General features: G+C 38.2%; 1 protein-coding gene across 1 annotated transcript in view; it reads right to left on the bottom strand.

Moving 5' to 3' along the window:
• LOC150101230 (MAM and LDL-receptor class A domain-containing protein 2-like) overlaps positions 1–23,604 on the bottom strand; it is a 1,363,156-nt gene that overhangs the window by 1,008,976 nt on the left and 330,576 nt on the right. The window contains exon 14 of the mRNA XM_090402193.1: positions 14,838–14,948. Coding sequence (XP_090258319.1) covers positions 14,838–14,948 — 111 coding nt within the window. The remainder of the gene's footprint in view (positions 1–14,837; positions 14,949–23,604) is intronic.

Here is a 23,604-nt window from a genome sequence, read left to right as displayed (position 1 = left end):
CCATAATTAACGTTGTACAGTCCTGAAACCATCTTTGTTATCTGCCTCTGTACCCTTTCCACAGTCAATTTATCCCCTTCAAATCCTGCAGACCAAATCTGAGAACAATAGTCTAAGTGTGGTCTGATACAACAGAATGATAACTCTTTTATCTCTGCAGGTCAGCATCTTTCTCAGTTTTGCAGCAATCCTCTGAGTTACCCTCACTACCTTTGCAATATGCTTCCTGAATTTCAGTTTTCTATCAATAATAACCCCCAGATCTCTTATCTCCCCTATTTCCTCTAGTAGAGCTACTCCAATAGAGTATGCAAAGAAACCATCAAAACCGTCCCATCGATGTTTCCCAAAGCTCAACACCTTACATTTTGCTGCATTAAACTGAAACCCCCATTCATTTTCCCATCTGTCTAGTTTATTCAAATCCTCTTGCAGGGCAGGCACATCTGCACTATTACTGATAACCCTTCCCAGCTTCACATCACCTGAACACAACTGAATGTCCCCTTGCAATCCATTGACAATATTATTGATATAAAGGTTAAACAATACAGGTCCCAGTACTGAGCCCTGTGGAACCCCACTTGTAACCTTCTGCTTCCTTGATATTGCCCCACCATACATAACTCTCTGATACCTATCAGTCAGCCAATGCTGAATTGATTTGACTAACCAGACATTTAAACCCATGTGCTGCAACTTAAATATCAGCTTATTATGTGGTACCCTGGCAAACGCTTTTGCAAAATTCAAAAAAATGGCAGTATATGCCTTTCCACTCATCAACTGCTCTTGTCACTTTATTATAAAAGGCAATCATATTACTAAAGCAAGAGCGCCTCCTTAACAAATCCATGTTGATTCTCACAGTTAACATTACTCTCATCTGCCCAACACTGTGTATAGTCCCTCACTAATTTCTCCAAGACCTTAACAACTACTGATGACACAGAAACAGGCCTATAATTAGACACCTCCAGCCTGCTACTGCCCATATGCAGTGGCACTTTCTTACCTTCCTTGCATTCTCTGGATACCTTTCCCACAGCCAGTCTTTTATTGAAAAGCCAGGTCAATGGATCTGTCAGTTCTTAAGCACATTCTCTCAAAAAAAGCACCACTGCACTAAATATTCTGTCTTGGCCACTTCAGAATAGCAGCTGCTTCTATGTTGATGTCACTGGGACTTGTTGTAAGGGAGTATTGACACTGTAGGTTATTGACACGGATGGCAACTTCTCCATGGTGAGATCCATCTTGTTTTGTTTTTGCAAATGGAATTAACCTTATGGAATGCCAGATAATTACTTGGTTTCAGGTATGTTTCCTGTAGGCAGAAGCATAGTGTTTTATACTTCTGCAAGAGAGCCATGATGTTGTCAATGTTTTTTTTCAGAATTCATGCCAATCTTTTGCTGGTGTCATCTGGCTTGCTTTGTCGAGAGGTTCTGTTTTCATTCATCTTGATTTAATTTTTTTTTTTTTTTTTGAGAATTGAACATGGCCAGTATCCACCATTTATTCTTCTTCTAGAAAAATATTTAAGACCTTATCAAATTCCTCTTTTTCTAGGGCATTCATTTTAATAATTCTTTAATTTTCCTGAGAAAGAGTGTAGGCATCCATATTATCTGTTGACAGGCCATCAATTAAAAGGTCTTGAGACATGTCTTTCATCCCCTGTGGTACACATTCCATTATTTTCTTAATAAGAGGATTTTGGTGCAGTGAAACCATTTTTGACATGTCTTCAGGAGTGAATTCGTATTGATTTTTCCTCTTTGATTGGCTCTAAGGAGATGACTAGCAAATCATATGTGTTGATAAGAAGCTTCAGAAAAGATAAGTGTATTGTAAGTAATAATTGGTAATATTTCTTGAATTTTAGCATTGCACTATTTATTTTTGAGAATGAGGTGTGTGTCCGTATGATTTATCAAATTGTTAGGTTTATTTTATTTATTAAACAGAACACAATGATGGTACTTGTAAGGTTAACCCCACAGGCACTGACCAGTGCAACTAGGCATGCACCTCAAAAATCAAGTACCATTAATGAAATAGACTTTTTGAAATTGATTCAATGTCATGAGTGTAATATGTATGCAGGTGTGAAGAGAATGGATGGGAATTGAGGGAAGGTATGCATTTGTAGGAAGTGTGATATATTATTAGACAATAAATGTGAAGCACGTTTATTGCCACAATGAATAAATGAATAAATGGAAAGATAAAAGATAGTATAAATGAAAGAAATGGAAAGGAAACAAAAGGTAGTGAAACTGATGGAGTGAACGAATGCAAATATAGAACGAATGCAAATATATAACGAAAGAAAGAAAGAATGTAGAAGCAAAAGTTAGCAAAAGAAAGAATGTAGGAGAGAGAGAGAGAGAGAAAGAGAGAGAGTAAAATTGTTTAAACGAAAGAAGAGTATGACTGATGTAAAGAATGAAGATCTGGCTGTAATGAGGGAGATAGCTTGGCTGCTCAGAGTGGTACATAAGGCAAAGCATGAGTTAGAGCAAATTCAAAAATGTCTGGTGAGTGGATCATCTGATAACAGAAAGAAAGAAATGCGAGATAAGAAAAATGATGGCTTGACCAAGAGAGAAGGAAAAATCAAGGAACTACTGTTGTACAGATATTCGATCATAAAAATTGTGAACAATGAGAGTTTGACAAAATCGTGCTTTCTTGGTGTGAAAATTAATGATGATAGCGAGGCTATTAGAGAACAAAAGGGTAGGGTGAAAGAAATGATTGTAGTGGCTGGAATAAATGATTTAAAAGGAGAAAAATATGGCATGAGAGAGGAAATGAAAGAATTACTGGAAGTATCAAAAGAAAAGAGTGAGAGTTAAGATGGTGAGTGTCTGTTACTTTAGTATGACAGAGTAGAGCTGAGAAGGAGGGCTAAAATAGTGAATGACTTGATGCATAGGTCATACAGGAGGAGAGGTGTGGAGTTTGTGGATATGTGGAGTGAGTTTGATGGGCGAAAAAACTTATACAAGAAGGATGGTTTGCATTTGTATGGATTTGATGTTTTTGGAGACCGGAAAAAGTGTTGGTGAATGAGTGAAAGTGGATTTGCAGAATCAAGGCAGGCTTTTAGAGGATGGGGGAAGGGGGGGGTAAGCTGTAGAGTGGATATGCAGACATCAGTGAGGTAGTTCAGTGTAAGAATGCATATAATCTGTTTAAATTAGTACTACTGGTAACAAACCAGAATGGGGTAGTTAGTATAAAGCATCAGGATAGCAGTGTATGACTAATGGCCTTTTGCACTTTATGGACACTAATGCAATTGGAACAAGCAGGAGAATTTTGGCATTGGTTGTTTCATCACCAAAAGTTACAGGCATTAATGAGACTTGACTAACAGATTATGACACAGTTAGTGGGATAGTGTGTTCAGGGATGATAGAGAGAAAAGAATGAGGGGAGGAGTGTTATTGATCATAGCTGAACTGCAATCAAATAGAGTATAAGTTCAACTGCAGGCCAGTGAAAAAAGCACATCTGAGGCTATTTGGTGTGAGATTGAGGCTAGCAGAATGAAACATACAGTTGGATGTTGCTATAGATCAGGGGATGGAAAAAATGATGGAGATAGTATACATCAGCAAATAGACTCAATAAGTGGAGGACAGGTAATTATTATGAGGGATTTCACCTATGGGAACACAGACTATGGGAGGAGGAAATGGATTTTATGCAGTTACTAAGGGATAATTACCAGAGAAGCATGTAACGGAATATACTAGGGGTTTGAGAGTGCTAGTAATTGCATCTGAGAATTTGTCTGTAATGAATATGACTACATTGCCAGCAAATGGTGAGAGTGATCATATGGTCTTGACTGGGAGGTGGACAAATGTGTGGAATTTTCAGTTAAGATGGGGTATATGTGGAATTACAGGGCTAGTAAGTATGACAAATGACAAGCTTAGGAGATAGCTTGTATCAGTACCATGACATCTAAAACTGCAAGGGCTGCATGGGAAGTAGTAAAGGAGTGTTTGAGGGAGGTAATGTCGGACTGCATACCTAGAGTCAGGAAAGTAAATGAATTGGGAGTTAAATGGATGAGTATCATCATCAAGCTGGAGCTAAAATTAAAAAAAAAAAAATTTGGATGGAATTTAAGGAGAAAGGTGACCTGCAGACACATGAACAGTACAAGGCACAGGCCAGAAGAGTAACTAGTGTGATAAGTAAGGCAAAAGAAGATTATGAAGGAAATTAGCAATGCTGGCTAAAGAGAATCCAAAACTGTTCTTTTGATATGCTGCAAATAAAAGAAAGAATGTTTATGGCATAAAGATTTTAATGCATGCTGATGGTAGGGAGGTAACAGAATCTGTTGAAATAGTAGAATTACTGCTCTTCGCAAGAGCATATCATCCAGGTGGTGATATTGCATAAATGAGAGAGAGAGGCAAAGACTTATATTGGAACTGAGGTAAATGAAATGAAGATGCATAGTATGTTAAATAACCTTAATGTGAATACACCTGTCAGATTGGATGGTATACCCGCTCGAGTTTAACGTGAAGCAGCAAATGAACTGTCGGTGTTCTTGACCATATTGTTCAATCTACATCTAACCTCTGGATTAGTCACAAGTGGGTGGAAAGAGGGTGGGGAGGGATAGAGTTCCATTGCATAAAGGAAGCTCCAAAACTGATGTAGTAAATTACTGGCCAATCAGTCTATCAGGAGTTGTTGTCAAAGTATTGGAGAAGTTGGTCAAGGGCAAAATACAGGAATGGATAGATGAAAATGAGATACTATATGGGGACAGTATGGTTTTATGAGGGGGAGGTCATGCCTAACTTGCTCATACCTTTTAATACAGCGATGACAGCTGAGTTGGATAAAAGTAATTGGTTTACAGTGAACATTGCAAAGGCCTTTGACAGGGAATTCTAATCAGTAAACTGCAGCATATGAAGATAGATATAGGGTTGGTGAGATGGATAGGAAGGTGGTTGATGGAGAAATATCAGAGAGTAGTTTATTCAGGAGTAGAATCCAAAAGAAGGCCTGTGACAAGTAGCATGACACAGGATTCTGTTGTTAGATCTCTACTGTTTAATTTGTTCATTAACAATATAGGAAAGGATCTGAGAGGGAACTATTCAGTTATTTGCCAATGATGAAAAGTTGGGTAGAGCAATAGTTAAAAGATATGATGTCAAAACTTTGCAGGATAATTGGATAGATTGGTAGACTGGGCAAAGGAGAATGGATATAAGTTTAACCTCTCTACCAGCCGTGGTGGATGAAATAGTGAGACCAAATTGCATTTCTTATCCATGTTACAGAATCCTATCCAGATTTTGCTGGACGTCTATAGATGTCATGGCTGGTCGGGATGTTAATGTGGCAAAGTTTTAGGTTATCCATTTTGGGGTGAAAAGATTACCAGCTGTATACCACATTGGTGGAACTGGACTACAGGAAACTGACAAAGCCAGAGACTTGGGAGAGTTAATGGATAGGAAGTTAAAGTTTAGGGAGCACCTAGCAAAAGTAGCTAAAGCAGCTCATCAGATCACTTGGTTACTGAAGAATACTTTGACGAGCAGAGACAAGCAGGTTACTGTTCCTCTTTATTGAGCCTTGATAAGATCCCATCTTGACTACTGAGCTCAGATCTAGGTGCCAGGATTTCTTCTTGATGGGGAGGAGGTAGAGAGCATTCAGAGGCAAGTGACTTAGATGATAGCTGGTCTATGAAATGAACCTTATGAGAACAAGTTGAAGATCTGTGGGTTACAGAAATTGGTGATAGGCGGAAAAGGGGTGATATGATTGAGACATTCAAATTACTGAAAGGTTTTTACAAGATTAATTCAGAGGAAATTTTTCAGAGCAAGTCTGGTGGTAGGAGAACTAGGGGCCATCCATGGAAAATGAGCAAGAGTATAGTTAGCAGGGTGTTAGAACTAGGTTTTTTTCTTGAAGAGTGGTGAATGAGTGGAATAAGCTGCCAGAGTCTATTGTGGGTGCCATGACTGTGAATGAGTTCAAAGCAAAGCATGATAGATACGGGGCAAATGTTGGATAGTTCTTGACATTATGTTTAGAGCCTCCCACAATGAGTCTAACGACTCCTTGGAGTTGCCCATAATAATAATAAATAATATAATATCTTTTGGTGATGCCTTAGTTATGAGAAGGCAGGATTGACACTTTCTTTACAATCTTTAAAGGTAACTGTGGCATGATTATAAATAATAAATTAATGATAACCGCAGTAATTAACTTTAATGAAATGAAAGTACAGATATTTCATACTGAAAATAACAGTACATCATTAGTGTGTAGAAACAAGCAATCAAAGGAACTAGATTACAAAGTGCATACAGTAGTCGGTGATTTATCAATTAAAAACTATTGCTGCATGTTAGAAATTAGTATTAATAAATAATATTAAAAATATTATTAAACAACTATTTTGATGATTACATAAGATAAGATTCTTCCAAACTTTTGGGAGAGAGAGAGAGAGAGAGACAATCGTTCCGATTCAAATTTGGCCGATGTAAAAGGGCTTCATAACTTTCTTTGAAAAGGCATTTATATTAAAACCAGCATCTATGGAGAAGATGAGGTTTATCTCACTGGATATTGTGTTTAGTGTCAATGCTATGTTGTGCCAGACCCGACTTTTGTGGTTTCATGTATTCAATATAATACTGATGTTCTTTAATTCTTATTTCTACAGAATGGCCTGTTTGTCCAAAGTATGTTAGTTTACATTCATACGGTATCTGGTAAATGGCAGCTAATGATAGAGGTACCGTATGAATGTAAACTAACATACATTCATACGGTACCTCTAATATATATATTGTTATCAAGGCACACGCTGATAACAATATATATATTGTTATCAGCGTGTGCAGGAGTACAGTTCCACATTGGTGGAACTGTACTCCAGGAGATTGATGAGGCCAGGGACTTGGGAGTGTTGGTGGATAGGGAGATCCAGTTTATGGGGAACATTGCAAAAGTGGGTATATCAGCTCATCAACTCACCTGGTTGTTGAAAAATACTTTTATGAGCAGAGAGCAAGTTATTGTACTTCTGTACTGAGCCTTGATAAGACCTCATCGATTACTGTGAATTATTCTTTAATTCTTATTTCTACAGAATGGCCTGTTTGTCCAAAGTATGTTAGTTTACATTCATACGGTATCTGGTAAATGGCAGCTAATGATAGAGGTACCAGTCTGTCTTTTGTAGATGGCAACAGACAAGAAATTTTATTGGAAAATATGTGGGAATGAGATGATTCTACCAATCAGTTCTGAGATGCCAGAAATATAAGGGATTGGAACCCTGTGGTTTGTTGAAGAATCCTGAGGTCCTGGAACATAGGAGTCTGTTATCTTATGGATTTGATTAGGATTGTAACCATTAAATTCCATTAACTTTTTGATAGTGAGAAGTTCTTGTTTGAAGTGAGATATGGCAGCCTGGTTGGCTGAGTGGTTAGCATATCTGCTCTCCAGCCAAAAGGCTGTGGGTTTGAATCCTGCCTGGATGTTTGTGATTGTCTATGAAAATACTAGTGGTGGTGATGATTGGTAGATGGCATTGCTGTAGATGATGATGGTAGTTACGGTTCTTTATAGTTGGTGGATTGGTGGAGACAAACAGTTGTAGAGTAGGTGCCTCCCCCCTCCCTTGATGAGTCCTTGGACTCCTTGGAGGTGTCATGTAATAATAATAATAATAATATAATCTTTTGATAGTGAGAGGTTCTTGAGAAGCGAGAATTCTTGTAAAGAACATCAATATTACATGGAATACATGAAACCTCAAAAGTCTGGTCTAGCATAACATAGTATTGACACTAAACACGATATAGAGTGAGATAAAGCTCATGTTCTCCATAGATGAAGGTTTAAATATAAACACCGTTTCAAAGAAAGTTGTCAAGCCCTTTTACATCAGACAAATCTGAATTGGAACAATTGTCTCTCTCTCTGTTATTTATTATTTTAACGGTATAATAGAACACAGAAACTAAGTAAATAATTAATTTATTAACTTGATGCTGATATTTTGCTGGTATTATAACCAGCATCTTCAGAGCACAAAAACACTGTTTGTCACAAGAGACTAAAACAACATGGTGTACTTAAACAAAATTGTAGCAGCAACACAAAGACTAGAGTCCTGATTTTGGCGCCCTCTATCTGGAAAAAAAAAAAAAAAAAAACGCTATCATATATTACTAGAGTCCTAGAAAAGTGCTAGTTTTTTCTTAATATGACTGTCTCCCAGATCTTCGGCAAGTTAATACAGCCATATTAGTTGAGATTTGGAGTGTGTTTTAGGGCTTCTACCATGTAGCAAATTTGCCACCCTCATCCGCTCACCCAAGGACAGCATTCCTCCTTTATCACATCCAGGAGTCTACCAAGTACCCTGCTCATGCAATCAAGCCTACTACAGTCAAACAGGAAGAACTGTGAATATCCGCATCAGCGAACATAAACGATACGTCCGGAATTATCATTATGGGAAGTCGGGCCTAGCAGACCATGCTCTGGATACCCCTGCACACAGGATCAACTGGAAAAACACAAAAGTACTACACAGAAACCAATATAAATCAGAGAGATTGTTCTTAGAGGTGACAGAAGCCCTAAAACACACTCCAAATCTCAACAAATATGGCTGTATTAACTTGCCGAAGATCTGGGAGACAGTCATATTAAGAAAAAACTAGCACACTTTTCTAGGACTCTAGTAATATATGATAGCGTTTTTTTTTTTTTTTTTTTTTTTTTTTCAGATAGAGGGCGCCAAAATCAGAACTCTAGTCTTTGTGTTGCTGCTACAATTTTGTTTAAGTACACCATGTTGTTTTAGTCTCGCGTATTGTGACAAACAGTGTTTTTGTGCTCTGAAGATGCTGGTTATAATACCAGCGAAATATCAGTATCAAGTTAATAAATTAATTATTTACTTAGTTTCTGTGTTCTATTATACCGTTAAAATAATAAACAACATGTTCGACGAACACATAAGTCTGTCCACATGTCTCTCTCTCTCTCTCTCTCCCAAAAATTTGGGAGATTCTTATCTTAAGTAACCATCAAAAATAGTTGTTTAATAATGTTTTTATTATTAAATTTAATATTATAAAATTATTATTTTATAATATTAATTAAATTTAATAATATTAAAATATTATTAAATTTAAAATTTTAATATTATTTATTAATACTAATTTCTAACATGTGGCAACAGTTTTTAATTGGTAAACCACTGACTGCTGTATGTACTTTGTAATCCGGTTCCTTTGGTTGCTTTTTTCTACACACTGATGATGTACTGTTATTTTCAATATGAAATATCTGTACTTTCATTTCATTAAAGTTAATTACTGTGGTTATCATGTAATTTATTATTTATTTTCTTTATAGTTGCCTTCGTGGCATAAGTCTGATTAGCAGATCTTGTTGTATCTGTATCTTTGCCTCCTAGGTGAGGCACTGCTGTCTTTTTAATTTTTGTATCTCTTTTCAGTCTTTCATGTCTGACATGCTTCGGAGTATACTTGGTGGCCCTTCTCAGAGGTAGAGCATTTCCAAGTTTTGCTCTTGCAGTCTTTATTCTCATGATCTACATGCTCCCACATAGGCATGACATAAAGATGACATAGCCATAAGAGGCATTGCGATTTTTTGTTTTTTTAAATATCTGATCCACACATAAAAGTTCACATGACCTACAGCACATCAGTGCCATCTGTGTGGATAAGATGAATAGAAGAAAGGAGAAATTTGTTCACATTTTGCTTGAACAGTTGAGGGTTGTGATCCTTAGGGAAGACAGAGTTGGGGAGACTGTCCAAGGGACAAAAGTAATGGAATGAAAGTGGAGGCAGTGAATTAGGTTCAGTAAGTTTCAAGATGGACAATAAATGGGTATTGTATAATAAATTTAGTTTAATCCTTTATCCCAGTGAGAGCAAACAAAGTTTGCGCCTGAAAATATCTTCAGGACTGAATATAGTGTTGTACTATCTTACCTGGGTAAGTAGTGCAACACCAGGGCAACTCGTAGCAAAGGTGGAGCAACTGTTGCACTACTTACCCAGGTAAGATAGTACAACACTATATTCAGTCCTGAAGATATTTTCAGGCACAAACTTTGTTTGCTCTCACTGGGATAAAGGATTAAACTAAATTTATTATAGTCTAACCTAGTGAAAAATAAATTTTCAACAAATGGGTATTGGTTAGCACTGGTTCTTGCTTTAATGATTTTGGAGGAGAGTGAGGAAATAGTGTATCTGCTCTCCAGCCAAAAAGCTGTGGGTTTGAATCCCGCCGTGGGCATGGATGTTTGTGATTGTGATTGATAGATGCCATTGGTGTCGATGATGAAGGTAGTTGCAGTGGTAGAGACAGTGAGTTGTAGAGTAGATGCCCTCCCTCAATGAGTCTTTGGACTTCCTGGCAGTGTTACATAATAATAATAATAATGGCCAGTTTGGTGGAGCATTCTCTCCATGAAAGTATCTGTGGAAGAGGCACAAGGCAAAAACTGAACGTCTGTGAGAGAGTGATTGAGGTGGGTATGTGAGAGAGGGGGGGATCATTAATTAGCTGGACTGCCATCTACTGGACAGAATCAAGCAAGCTCAGAGAGGATTTTGGTGCAACTCCCCAAGTATGGGAGCAATATTCCATGGTTGGGTGGATTTGGGCTTTGTATAGAGTTAGAAGCTGTGAAGGTGTGAAGTAGTCTCTTGTGTGAAAAAGTACACCAAGTTTTTTGGTGGCTACAGAAGCTATAGGTGAAATGTGGTTATGTCAGGAAAGATCTGAGGTGCAGGTCAGACCAAGAAGAGAGATCTGATCATGCTTATATATCACAGTATTACTGAAGGTAAGAGGGAGGCATGTGAGCTCTTTCTTGCAAGAGATGAGATAGGACTAAGTTTCGGTGGCATTGAAGTTTACAAGGTTGTCCTTGTCCCACTGAGATATAGCTAGGGGATATGAGTTCAGTTTCCTGGTCATGGTGGAGTTTGATGATTCTAATACTTCAGCACTTCAAAGTTTGTTGAATGAAAAGAAGGAATGGAATGTATTGTCATTGACAAAGCTATGGATAGGATTTGAGGTCTGAGTGACCAGGTCATTTATATACAAGAGGAAGAGAGTGGAGGAAATATAAGAATCCTGTGGTACTCCTATGGTCTGCCTTCCTAACTTTACAATTGTATTGCCAACTTTTCACTGACTACTCACTACATGTCAGTGGACGGTGGACAGTTTACTCTCCTCAGATTTCTCCACCAATGCAGGAGTACAATTTTTTAACAAAATACGTGGGATACCATCAAGACCAGATGCCTTATTTGTGTCCAGTTTATTTAGGATTCTTCGGATTTCTTTTTGTCGGAAGACTATGAGCGACATGAAGGGAACTGTTCTTGGTGGAGTGGATGGAATTTTGTCTTCAATGCAGGAGTTGGAAGAGAAAAGTGATGCCAGTAAGTTCACCTTGTCTTTTGGTGAGGTAACTACAGTACTATCAAGATGTGTGAGTGGTGGAAACCTGGGTGGGTAGAAGTTGCACCCAGTGGCCTTGGCAAGGGACCAGAAGGAGTGACTGACATTTTGGCAGGAGGTGAGTTTGTAGCATTTGGACCTTTCACAGTCTGACTTGGACTTCATGATGATTCTTTTACAACTGTTGCAAGCTGCAGTGTAGGCAGAATGGGCAGCTGGAGTTTTGGAGTTTTGGTCTCAAGCCATTTGTGGTAAGCAAGGTTTTTCTTCTTTTACAGGATTAGCACACTTTTTTGAGAACCAAGGCTAGGATTGTGGTTGAGAGTTTGGAGTGTAATGAAGGATGAAAGCCTTCATTCTTGTTAGGATGATTTCTGTTAATCATTCTGAACAGGTGTTTGGATCAGAATAGCTGAAGCAGTAGCTGGACTGCGGGAAGGAGGAATAGAAGGCACGGAGGTCCTACCCCTTTGGCACTCTTGTAGTGTCAAAGGACACGAGCCTGTGAACTGATGGGTGAAGGCTGTTCTGTGGCAAAAGAGACTTATATGAGGTTGTGGGCTGAGTTACTAAGAGGAGAACTGACAACTAGCATATACCTGGAAGCAAGCTTCTTAGGAAGAGGTCAAATGTGTTGCCAATTTGGAGGGGCTGTCAGGTATTCTCAGAACACTTGGCCAGCCAGGCTGGCAACTATTATGCCTCTAGAAAAGTTTAAAGTTTTATGTATGTGTGTGTGGGTGGGTGGGGGGGAGGATAACTGTAATTGATATTCCTTCCAATAGATGTTGCATGGAGTATTTTTTTCTGATTGTGCTACTGTAGCTGATTCAATAAGGATATCTCCTGATTGAATCAAGAGATATCTTTACAGATTTTGGATCCCACCAACCCTTCCAAACCCTTCTGGTTGAAGAAAGATGGCATTTTTCCATCAGTTGCATGCAAGATTAAGAACAGTGGTGTTTTTGTTGCAGCTTCTGATATTTTTGTTTCTTACCTTGATTTTCTGTTGATGATTCTATAGTTTCTGTACCTCACTGAGTCTTGTTCAGGGCCCATGGTAAATAAAATGAAAAATGATTCATTCTCAGGAGTTTGATTCAGCATCAGAGCTCCCCACCCACCATGGAGCCACACATGGATGCCCACTCTCTGGAAAGCAATGACCACTTGGAATTGGAATTGTTGATGATTCTATTCATTTTTTAAATTATGTATTTTACAACTGTGTTATAAATAACTTTATTATCTTGACGTTTTGATCTTCATATCAAGATCATCATCTGGAGCATACACAATTATACTATACAAGCTGCATTACATTACAAACTGTAAGCTAGAGAAACAAAGATTTGATCACATGTCATTCTACTGGCATGACCTCTAGTGAAAAAAAAAAAAATACATCAAGCCAGAATTTAAATAAACATTCTTTCTTACAGATAGTTTTCTTTTAGTAACAGTGATGTCCTATTTTTAGTATTACAATTGTTATTTTTGATTTTAAAAAAGTTATTTGTAAATTACAACATGAATAAACATTCTTTCTTAGAGATTTTTTTTTTTTTTACTAGAGATCATGCCAGTAGAATGACATGTGATCAAATCTTTGTTTCTCTAGCTTACAGTTTGTAATGTAACACAGCTTGTATAGTATAATTGTGTATGCTCCAGATGATAATCTTGATGTGAAGATCGAAACGGCGAGATAATAAAGTTATTTATAACACGGTTGTAAAATCCATAATTTATAAAATGAATGCTGATCACCATGTAACACTAAAAGAACGGTTGATGATTCTATAGTTTCTGTACCTCATTGAGTCTTGTTCAGGGCCCATGGTAAATAAAATACAAAATTATTCATTCTCAGGAGTTTGATTCAGCATCAGAGCTCCCAACCCACCATGGAGCCACACAGGGATGCCCACTCTCTGGCAAGCAATGACCACTTGGGATTGGAATAGCAGAGCTACTCCCAGAAGCTATTCATGTACCTCAGAAAGCCTTAGAATACCCAAATTATGGGAAAGGAGACACCCTTGACTCTTGCAGGCAAGCCCACTAATTGATTGATCCTGTCTAGGTCATCCAGAGCCAACGATCTTGCTGAAGTAGAGGCCAAAGTAGTGCGAGACTATCAGGATCCACATTTCCCTATGTTCGTGGGTGGGTTGATGGGTGGGTCATACTGCAAGACAAATGCAGCGTCAAGGTGTATGATCCCTGTGATAATGGTCTGGATTATGGGATAGTAAAAAAGATTCAGGAAAAGTAGAATGAAGAATATGTGAAGAAAAGCATAGAAAAAGAATAAGAATGCAAAGAGTCAGTATTATCATTGGAAGGTCCTCTCCTCTACAAACAGGTGCCACATGGAGAGGATAGCTTGGGATCTTCAAATCTGAAAAAAGGAGAGTGACCAGTCGGTTAGTATTATACTACAACAGCATTCTGTGATTAGTTGATGTGTGTGTGTATTAAGAATACACACACACACATCAACTCAAAAAAACAACAAGTAACCAAGAATATATTTGGACTAAGGAAATGTGCATATCAGGAGCTATTTATATGTATAGACTGAGAGAATGTGTTCTTCAAAGTTTTAATAATACTGGAAGAGAAGGGATAAGAAAGAAACATATAAGCCAGTAAAGGGATCATACAGTATAGATACAAGAAAGATTTCATAGCTCACTGGGTGGAGAACCTGGGGTCAACTCTGAAAGATGAATAAGGGTGTGGTTAAGACGTATACGCTATCTACCAATATTTGTCCGGACACCCCCTGTTACTTGAAGTTATGAAACATTCCAGGTTTGTTAATAACATAAAAATGGGTGTACAGATAGTAGGAATAGCAGCAGCACACAACAATGAACAACATGGCTCATCTGGCCTGGTGCAAAGCATAGTGAACTGGACATTTGACAAATGGAAAACAGCACTCTGGAGTGATGAATCAAGGTTCACCTGCATTTCCAGTTTGATGGCTGGGTGTGGAGCAGCCTAGCGAAACACTTGTTGCCACAGCATGTTGTACCCATGATAAAGTTTGGTGCTGAAGGTGTAATGGTGCAACTGTAATGTCCAAAATAACTTGGCTTCCTTTCCCTGGATCCAATTACTTTTATCAATAGCAGCATACTGCTATCATATTATGAAATTTATAGCTCTCTTTATTTGGGCCTGTCACTAAAGACAAATGATAATCAATGTAATAACTGTTTTGCTAATTTAAAATATCAAATATTGGATGAATTAATTAAAAATACCTGAATCAGTTCCACTTGTGTGATCTACAGATGGTATATTGTTATTAGCTTGTACATGTTTCCATCCTTTTGGTATCCAATCACAGGTATCAGATTCAAAATCACATGTCACTGTAAAACAACATTAATTTATTATATTTGATGAAGTGTTTATTATTCCTATTTTCACATGCCTAGTAACAAACACTTATATACAGTATATTTAGGGATACCAAAAATTCAGCAAAGCAGTATGCTGAAGGGGAAAAAAAAAAAAAAAAGTCACCCTCCCCAGTATTATTCAAAGTATCAACACTGCTCAACTGTAAATCACTGTATTATGGAGAGGTTGAGAGAGTTGATGATGAGGAGGAGAGAATGACTGTAAGTGAGGAAGAGGTGTATGGGGAGTTAATGTTAATAAGGTGTAAACTAGATGTTAATAAGGCTGTGGGACTTGATAATATATCACCACGTATTCTGAAGGAATGTGTCAGGCAGTTGAAGCTGGCCGTGACATTTTTTTTAATATGAGTCTTGCACTCGGTCAAGTTCCTAAGGAGTGGAAGGAGGGAAAGATTGTGCTGCTTCATAAAGAAGGTGATAGAACTAATGATAGAAGCATCAAGCTATAGACCTATCTGTGTGTCAGGTGTTGTAGTTAAGTTGTTGGAGAAGCTTGTGAAAACTAGGATCCAGAGTTGGGTTGATAACAATGGTATTATCTTTGATGGACAGCATGGATTTGCTAAAGGGAGGTCATGTTTTAGTAATCTACTTACTTATTACAATAAAGTGACTGCTTCCTTGGGCAGATGAGAAGGATACACAGTCATATACTTGGATATCGCAAACGCTTTTTAATAGAGTACCTCATGATAAGTTGACAGTCAAACTAGAGCAGATGTGGGTTGGATATTAGATTGGTGCATTGGATCGGAGACTGGCTATCTGATAGGTATCAACAAGTTGTGTATGGGTGTGTGATATCCAGGAAAAGGAAAGTCACTAGTGGAGCGCCTCAGGGGTCTGATATAGAGTCATTACTGTTTAACTTGTATATTAATGATATTGGTGAAGATTTGGATGGAGATATTCAGTTGTTTGCAGATGATGTGAAGTTGGGATGAATGATGAAGAGTTGTAGCCTTACAAGAAGACTTGATTATATTGAGTGATTCGGCACAGAGATGGGGGATGTGAGTTCAATGTTGCAAAATATAAGGTTTTAAAATTTGGAAAACAAAGATGGGATGCAGAATTTATGCTTGGTGAGGATATAGTGTTGGAGGTGGAGGAAATAAGAAATCTGGTGGTGATAGTGGATAAGGATCTGAAATTTAGGGAACACATAGCCAAAATTGTGAAGACAACACAAAGGCTTCTGGGAAGGATGCAGAGGGCAGTGACTTGTAGAAGTAGTCAGATTCTTGTTCCATTGTATAAGGCTTTGATTAGGCCACACATGGACTAATGTGCCCAGATTTGGTCACCTGGTTTTCAGAAGGATGAAGAGATGTTGGAAAGAGTCGAAAGGTGACTGACTAAGTAGTTTCTGACCTCTGGAATGTCGAGTACGAGTAATATTGAGAAGATATAATTTGCGGAGTCTGCTGGACAGGAGGAAGAGGGGAGATATGATAGAGACCTACAAGTTCGTAAGGGGTTGTTATAGGATCAATGCTGGAGAAGTTCTACAGAAAATAGTGGGAGATCAGGGAAGAACCAGAGGTCATCCCTGGAAACTGTATAAAGAGGGTGTGAGTAGGGGAGTGAGAGGCAAGTTTTTTTCCTGCAGAGTTGTAAATGATTGGAATGCCTTGTCTGAGAGTATGGTGTCTGCAAGGAGTTTGAATGTGTTCAAGGCATGGTATGATGAGCTGTGTGTGTGATAAAAGTACCTCCCAGATGAATCTTTGACTCCATGAGGTCTTGGGGTAATAATAATAATAATATCTTCAGGCCTTCTTGACTTGTATTAAAACATTATGTTGCAGAGCTAACCTGCTCTTTATTATCTCTACAATATTTTATACCCAGCTAGAAAACTTTCCCAATGCATAGAAGAAATTATTTATTCAATCTATGACAAAAAATAAGAGATAAAAGACTACCATCAAACTACCAACCAATTGCGAACCAACCGTAATCCACACCAAGATGGAGAAAGTTTTCTTCTACGCTAACTAGAAATTCACCAGTTAATCAGTAATCATCAGTATATATTCTGCCAATACAGATCCATGGATTGTCTTTTATTATTATTAACATCTGATCTCCATGGAGTCAGTGATTTAATTATATATCAGCAAAACACTGGAAAGGTTAGGAGAAACATGCTGTCATTCTTGTCATTTCCATGGTTTGGGATTATTCTTGGCACTGTGGCCTAGATTAAACAAACTACCTTATTTAGGTCTGCCATCCTCTTAACTGGACAGCCAGCTTTTTCTTGGTCATGAGGACAAAAGGCAGCATGCATGATATGAAGTAATGGAGAGGGATGCAGGCATTTGGACAGACTGTTATTTTCTGGGCAAGTGAGTGTGTATCCAGGGCAATGAACAACATAGCAATGAGCTATGTTGTTCATTGTTGTGATCTTCGGTTTATGTGCTGCTGCTTTTCCTATTATCTGTATACAAGTTTTTACGTTATTAACAAATCTGGAATTTTCCATAACTTCAAATAACAGGGGGTGTCCAGACAAATATTGATAGACAGCATATACATCTTAACTACACCCTTATTCATCTTTCTTATGTGTGTGTGTCCAAAGCCAGGTGGAGTATGCAAGGTGTAATAATGGCTATGAAAATGTAGCAATGGGTTGATTTTTCTGTATACAAATTCTACAAGCAATAGCAATAAAGGGAATGAGTTTGCAGCATTGCTTCTCTTCATAGATTATTGTTTAACAGAGGAGAATTTTCTTACTGGGTGCTTAATGATCAAAGCTGATTTGGATAAAAATTGTAGATAGGAAGTTAGTAATGATGTAAATTTTTCATGTAGTACTATCATGTCCTGTATACCCCCTTGATTGTACAAGGCAGGAATTTGATGATGACGATAATGATGATGAATTTTCTAACAGGGCAGAAATCTAAGAGTGTATCATATTTTGGCAGGAAAGGAAAGGTAAATGTTAAATGTGGTGGTGTAGTGTTACCATATACTCTCAAAGTCATTTATGTTATTCTCACTGTGATGAATTCTGCCTATACAGGATATATAATCACAGTGAGAATAACATAAATGACTGAGAGTATATGGTATGAGATACATATTTATAAGACAAGATATTAAGTGTAATGTTGCTAAGGAGCAGGGAATATAAGGTAATGGGAAAAAAATGTTTAGACAAATTAGCTTGTAAAGTGCAAAGTGAACGATCACTGGGGGGGGGGGATTTTGGATTTATTGACAGAGAACTGTCTTAGGGAAAATGTGATGAAGAGAACATTGGGATCAATCATAACATCAGAGAATCTGATTGTGACTGAGATGTCATACTTGCACCCGTTTGGTGAGAATGACTATGGAGTCCTGCAAGTCAAGACTATTAGTCAGAAATTTACATGGAATGATAGAGCAGGGTATTGTCATAGTCCATGATAGTCAATAGATGAAAGAATTTGAAGAACGGTAGTCAGTCACTGGTATATTGAAGTTACTTCAAAGAAAAATTCTTGAGAACGATAACAGATTATATACCTTGGTCTTTATCATGAAATAGATAAAGCTATTTGGAGTCAAAGGATGAAAATAGACATTAAACAGAAATTCATCATTGTCAAATTCCTGACATGTACCCTCAAGGGGAGTATATGTAGGATATAATAGTAGTACATGAAAAATTTATGCCATTACTAACTTCCTATCTACAATATTCCTCCAAATCAATCTGTTACCTGTCAAGACTCCAACATTATCAGATCTTATATTTCTCTCTTCTAACTTATTATCTTCAGCACTTATTACTGTATCACTCCACCTTGGTCTTCCTCTGGTTTTTTTTTTTTTCCTCAAACCTGGCAGAGAACACTTGTCTCGCTAATCTTTCCTCTCCCATTCTGTTCAAGTGACTATACCACCTGAGATTAGCTCTGCTGACACATTCCTGGATGCTAACAATGTCAAGTTCTTTCCTAATATCCTCGTTTTTAATATGATATTGATGCCACCTGTTCAAGCCCCTAATCTTTCTCAGAACTCACATATCTGCGGTCTCTAGCCTTTGGTCAAGTGTTTTACTTCTAACCCAGCTCTCAGATCCATAAGTTAAAATTGGTTTGAATACAACCTTGTATACAGTCTTGTATACAGCTAATTTAGTGTTTTGAGTAATTTCTTTCTTATTCCATATACATTTATTCAGTTGACTTCCCACCATACCAGCCGTGTTAATTCTGTTATCTATTTCCATATTTAATTTATCATCTTCACTAAGTAGCTTGTTCTATAGGCTCTCCATTCACAATACAGTTGATATTTTCAATGTTTCTGCCTATTTTCATTGTCTTGGTCTTGTAATTGCTGATCTTCATACCATATCTATTGCAACAGTTATTGACTTTAGTCAGGGAATCTTGCAGACTTGTAGCTGATTTATTTTGAAGTATAATATCATCCACATAAAGCAAAGACCTGACATTATTATTATTATTATTATTATTCAGGCCTCCTTGGGGTCAAGAGACTCATCGCAGGAGGTCTTTCCTAGAAAATACAAAGTCCATTATACCATTCCTTGAACTCACTGAGTTCTTGCTCTCAACACTCTATCAAGCAATGCATTCCACAGTTCCACAACCCTCCAATCATCTTGCTCACAGCTTCCATTATACTTTCCAGGGATGGCCCCTTGTCATTGCCCGTTCCTGCTGCTCAACCAAGTGAAGGAACACCTCAGTGTCCACCCTGTAACTGCCTCTCAACAGTTTAAAAGTCTCGATCATATCAACTGTCCTTCTTCTATCCACAAAACTCTGCAGTCCACATTCCCTCAGTCGATCCTAATAATTAACATTTTACAGTCCTGAAACCGTCTTTGTTATCTGCCTCGGCACTTTCTCCACAGTTAATTTATCCCCTCCAAATCCTGGGACCGAATTGATAACAATAGTCTAAGTGTGGTCTGATAAGGGTCTTATAAAATGTAATGATAACTCTTTTATCTCTGCAGGTCAGCATCCTTCTCGGTATTGCAGCAATCCTCTGAGTAACCTTCACCACCTTTGCAATATGCAAAGGTGGTGAAGGTTACTCAGAATTACCCCCCCCCCCTGAGTTTCAGTTTTCTATTGATCATCATGCTTAGATCTCGTCTTCCCTACTTCTTCCAGTATGCAGCCTCCCATTGATGTATCCCAAACTTTAAGACTTTACATTTTGCTGCATTAAACCAACATTCCCATTCATTTGCCGATCAGTCTAATTTATTCAAATCCTCTTGCAATGCTGTCACATCTGAACTATTACTAATAATCTTTCCCAGCTTCACATCATCTGCAAACAACTGAATATCCCCTTGTAATCCATTGACAATGTCATTGATATAATGGCTAAACAATACAGGTCCCAATATGAGCGCTATTGAACCTCATTTGTAACCTTGTGCTTCCTTGATATTGCCTCATCATACCCAACTCTCTGATACCTATCAGACAGCAAATCCTGAATCCAGATGACTAACCCGACATCTAAACCCATGTTCTGTAACTTAAATATCAGCTTATCATGTGGCACCATGTGAAATGCCTAAAAGGCAATCATATTACTTAAGCAAGAGCACCCCTTAACAAATCCATATTGATTCTCACAGATAACATTACCCTCATCTGCCCAACACTGTCTATAGTCCCTCACTAATTTCCACAAGACCTTACCAACTACTGATGACACACAAATTGGCCTATGATTATACACTTCCAGTCTGCTACTACCCTTATGCAATGGCACTATCTTACCTTCCTTCAATTTCTTGGTTCTTTTCCTGTAGCCAAACTTTCGTTGAAAAGCCAAGTCAAAGGAGCTGCCAGTTCTTCAGCACATTCCCTCAAAACTCGGGTTAAATACGATCCAGGCCCACTGCCACACTCACCTCCAGAGTACTCAGTTTTTGGAACACGCTCTCCTCTTGCATCTCTGAACCTGCCCTACCCCTCTAGTATTAAAATCTTCTTCTCCAGGATGAAATACTCCAATAAAGTGCTCATTGAACAACTCCACTATGTCCACTGTATCAGTCACTCCATTCCCATTTTTATCCCACAATGTCATTCTTCTACAATCATTTCTCCTCCCACTAACAACATAGTTAAAAAATTTCCTAGGATTTTATTTGGATTTTTGTCCCAATTTCTTCTCATATTCCAGTTTTTCCTTCCTCACCATACTAGTCACTCTCTTGGCCTGTGTCTTATATTCTTTGTGCCTCTGCCCTCCACCCCTCTCCTTACATCTCTTCCATAATCTCTTTTTAACCTGCAGTTCCTGTTTGATATTGTTTGTTATCCACTTTACACCAAATTGTGTCCTCTTCACTCGTTGAAAGCAACTTACTATTGCTGCTAACAAGTATTCCTTCACAATTTCCCAAGCACTAATGATATTCTGACTTTCCAATTCCACAATTGATATCTAAGAGACTATTATAATCACCCACCTTATAATTCCACATATGTTCCCTTTTCTTTGATACTCCTGTGTCTATTCATCTACCTTGTCAAAACCATGGTCACTTTCTCCAACTGGCAGGAGAGATGTCATCTCAGTTATTATCAGATCTTTTGATGCTATGACTAAATCCAAAACTCTTGAACCTCTTGTTCCTTCTATTACGTGTTGCCTAAGACATTTGTCCCTCAAGAATTCCAGAAATTCCATTCTCTTATTACTACATGCATTTTCCTCTTCCCAGTTTATACTGCTGTAGTTAAAATCTCCCATAAGAATCATTCTTCTTGCACTTGCCAAGCTGAACTGCCTAAATGTCTCCTGCTTTCCACCATTTTGTACTCCTTGACTTGTAGCAACCCCACTAAATATCCTGACTTGCTCACATCTACCTCATATCATATGCTTTCAAAACTATTTCTGTCACTGCCTTCCAAAGTCTCCACTCTTAGAGGGCATAAGTCATCACTTATCATAAGCAGTACTCATCATAAGTAGTACTCCACCACCATGTTTTTCCCTCCTATCCTGCCAAAAAACATTGTGTCCTGCTACTTCTAATCCTCTTACATCATCATCTTCCATCAACAAGTGATCCAAATAATCTTTGGCCAGGCTGACATTATCAGCGCCACCAATTCATCTCCTTTATTCCGGATACTCCTAGCATTAGAATAAAGCAAAAAATATCACTGTTTCTATACTTATCATTATTCTCTCAAGACCTATCTGGACTCAGTGTTACTTGATGTCGTCCCACTTCCCTCAAGCACCTATTCCCACAAGAGGCCACCCCTGCTACCATCCCACCCCTGGAAACTCTAGTTTCTCTGCATTGACACACAGATACATTCAGAAAACAGCAATCTCTCGAGATGTCTACATCTCGAGAGATTGCCACATAGCATCCTTCCTCATTCAAATGCAAGCGGTCTCTTGCACAGTTCCTTTTTTGTTCTCAAATGCTCTCCAAGCATCCACATATTCCAATCCTCTCTTCTGACACATTCTTATTATGCTATTCATCATTAGTATTATTATTAGACACCTCCAGGGAGTCCAAAGACTCATCGAGGGATGGGTACCTGCTCTACAACTCTGCCTTCGCCACTCAATCCACCAACTGACTGCAACTACACCAACGCCATCTACCGCAGACCACCACTGGTATTTCAAAAGATAATCACAAACATCCATGGAGGGATTCTAATCCACAGCCTTTTGGCTGGAGAGTGGATATGCTAACCAATCGGCCAGCTAGGCTGGCATTATTACTGCTCTTTTGCTAAGCTAATCATAATCATACCTGGGTAACATACACACTGCCTTTCCTCTCTGCTTTTTCCTTTGTACAACCTCAAGTATGAATCTCAGATCTAAAGCCACTCACTTGACACTGCCTCTCAAGTCATTCGTGCCCACCATTACAATCATTTCATCCACCCTTTCAACCCACTTAATTGCCATAGCCACACTTGCTATCATTCCTCTAGGCAAACAATCCTCTGGCATTTTGTCTTGCACACCACAAATCATTGAGTCTCCATACATCACACCTCTTACCACTCTGTTCCTTGATTGCTCACCTGCAACCCTCACTTACTCTTTCCTCTAACTTTTCTCTCAGTTCGCCTACTTACCTGCTGTCCTAGCATCACTCTATCTTTGGTTCTAGAACTCCCTTGTATTCTTTTCACTTCCTTTCTTAGCGTTTGCATTCTGTCCTCTTCTATAATTCTCATAACTGTCTCTCGTTATTCTCTTCTACTTCTCCTATTCTCTCCTCTTCCACAATTCCCATGCATTCTCTCATTCCCTCTTTCTACTGTTTCTATTCTTACCTCTTCTGTCATGCCCATACCTCTCTAACTCCTCTTCTGATTTGCATTGCATTCATCACTTCCATTCACTTACTCTCATCTTTCATACTTCTCATCTCATTCCCCAGATATTCCAAATCTTCTTTCAACTCATCTATCTTTGTGTAAGTCAGTCAGTCACTGTTACTCGCCAATCAAAACCATCTCCAAAAATTTCAAAGCCATTCAAGTCTTCCACACTCCCAACTCTTATTTTTCATTCCTATTTCATTCGTTATTCTCACCTA

This window comes from Typopeltis vanoorti, chromosome 12 (assembly GCF_054136105.1).
Source record: "Typopeltis vanoorti isolate ZY-2024b chromosome 12, IOZ_Tvanoo_1.0, whole genome shotgun sequence".
Taxonomy (NCBI): Eukaryota; Metazoa; Arthropoda; class Arachnida; order Uropygi; family Thelyphonidae; genus Typopeltis; species Typopeltis vanoorti.
This window is presented reverse-complemented; position numbering and strand designations above follow the sequence as displayed.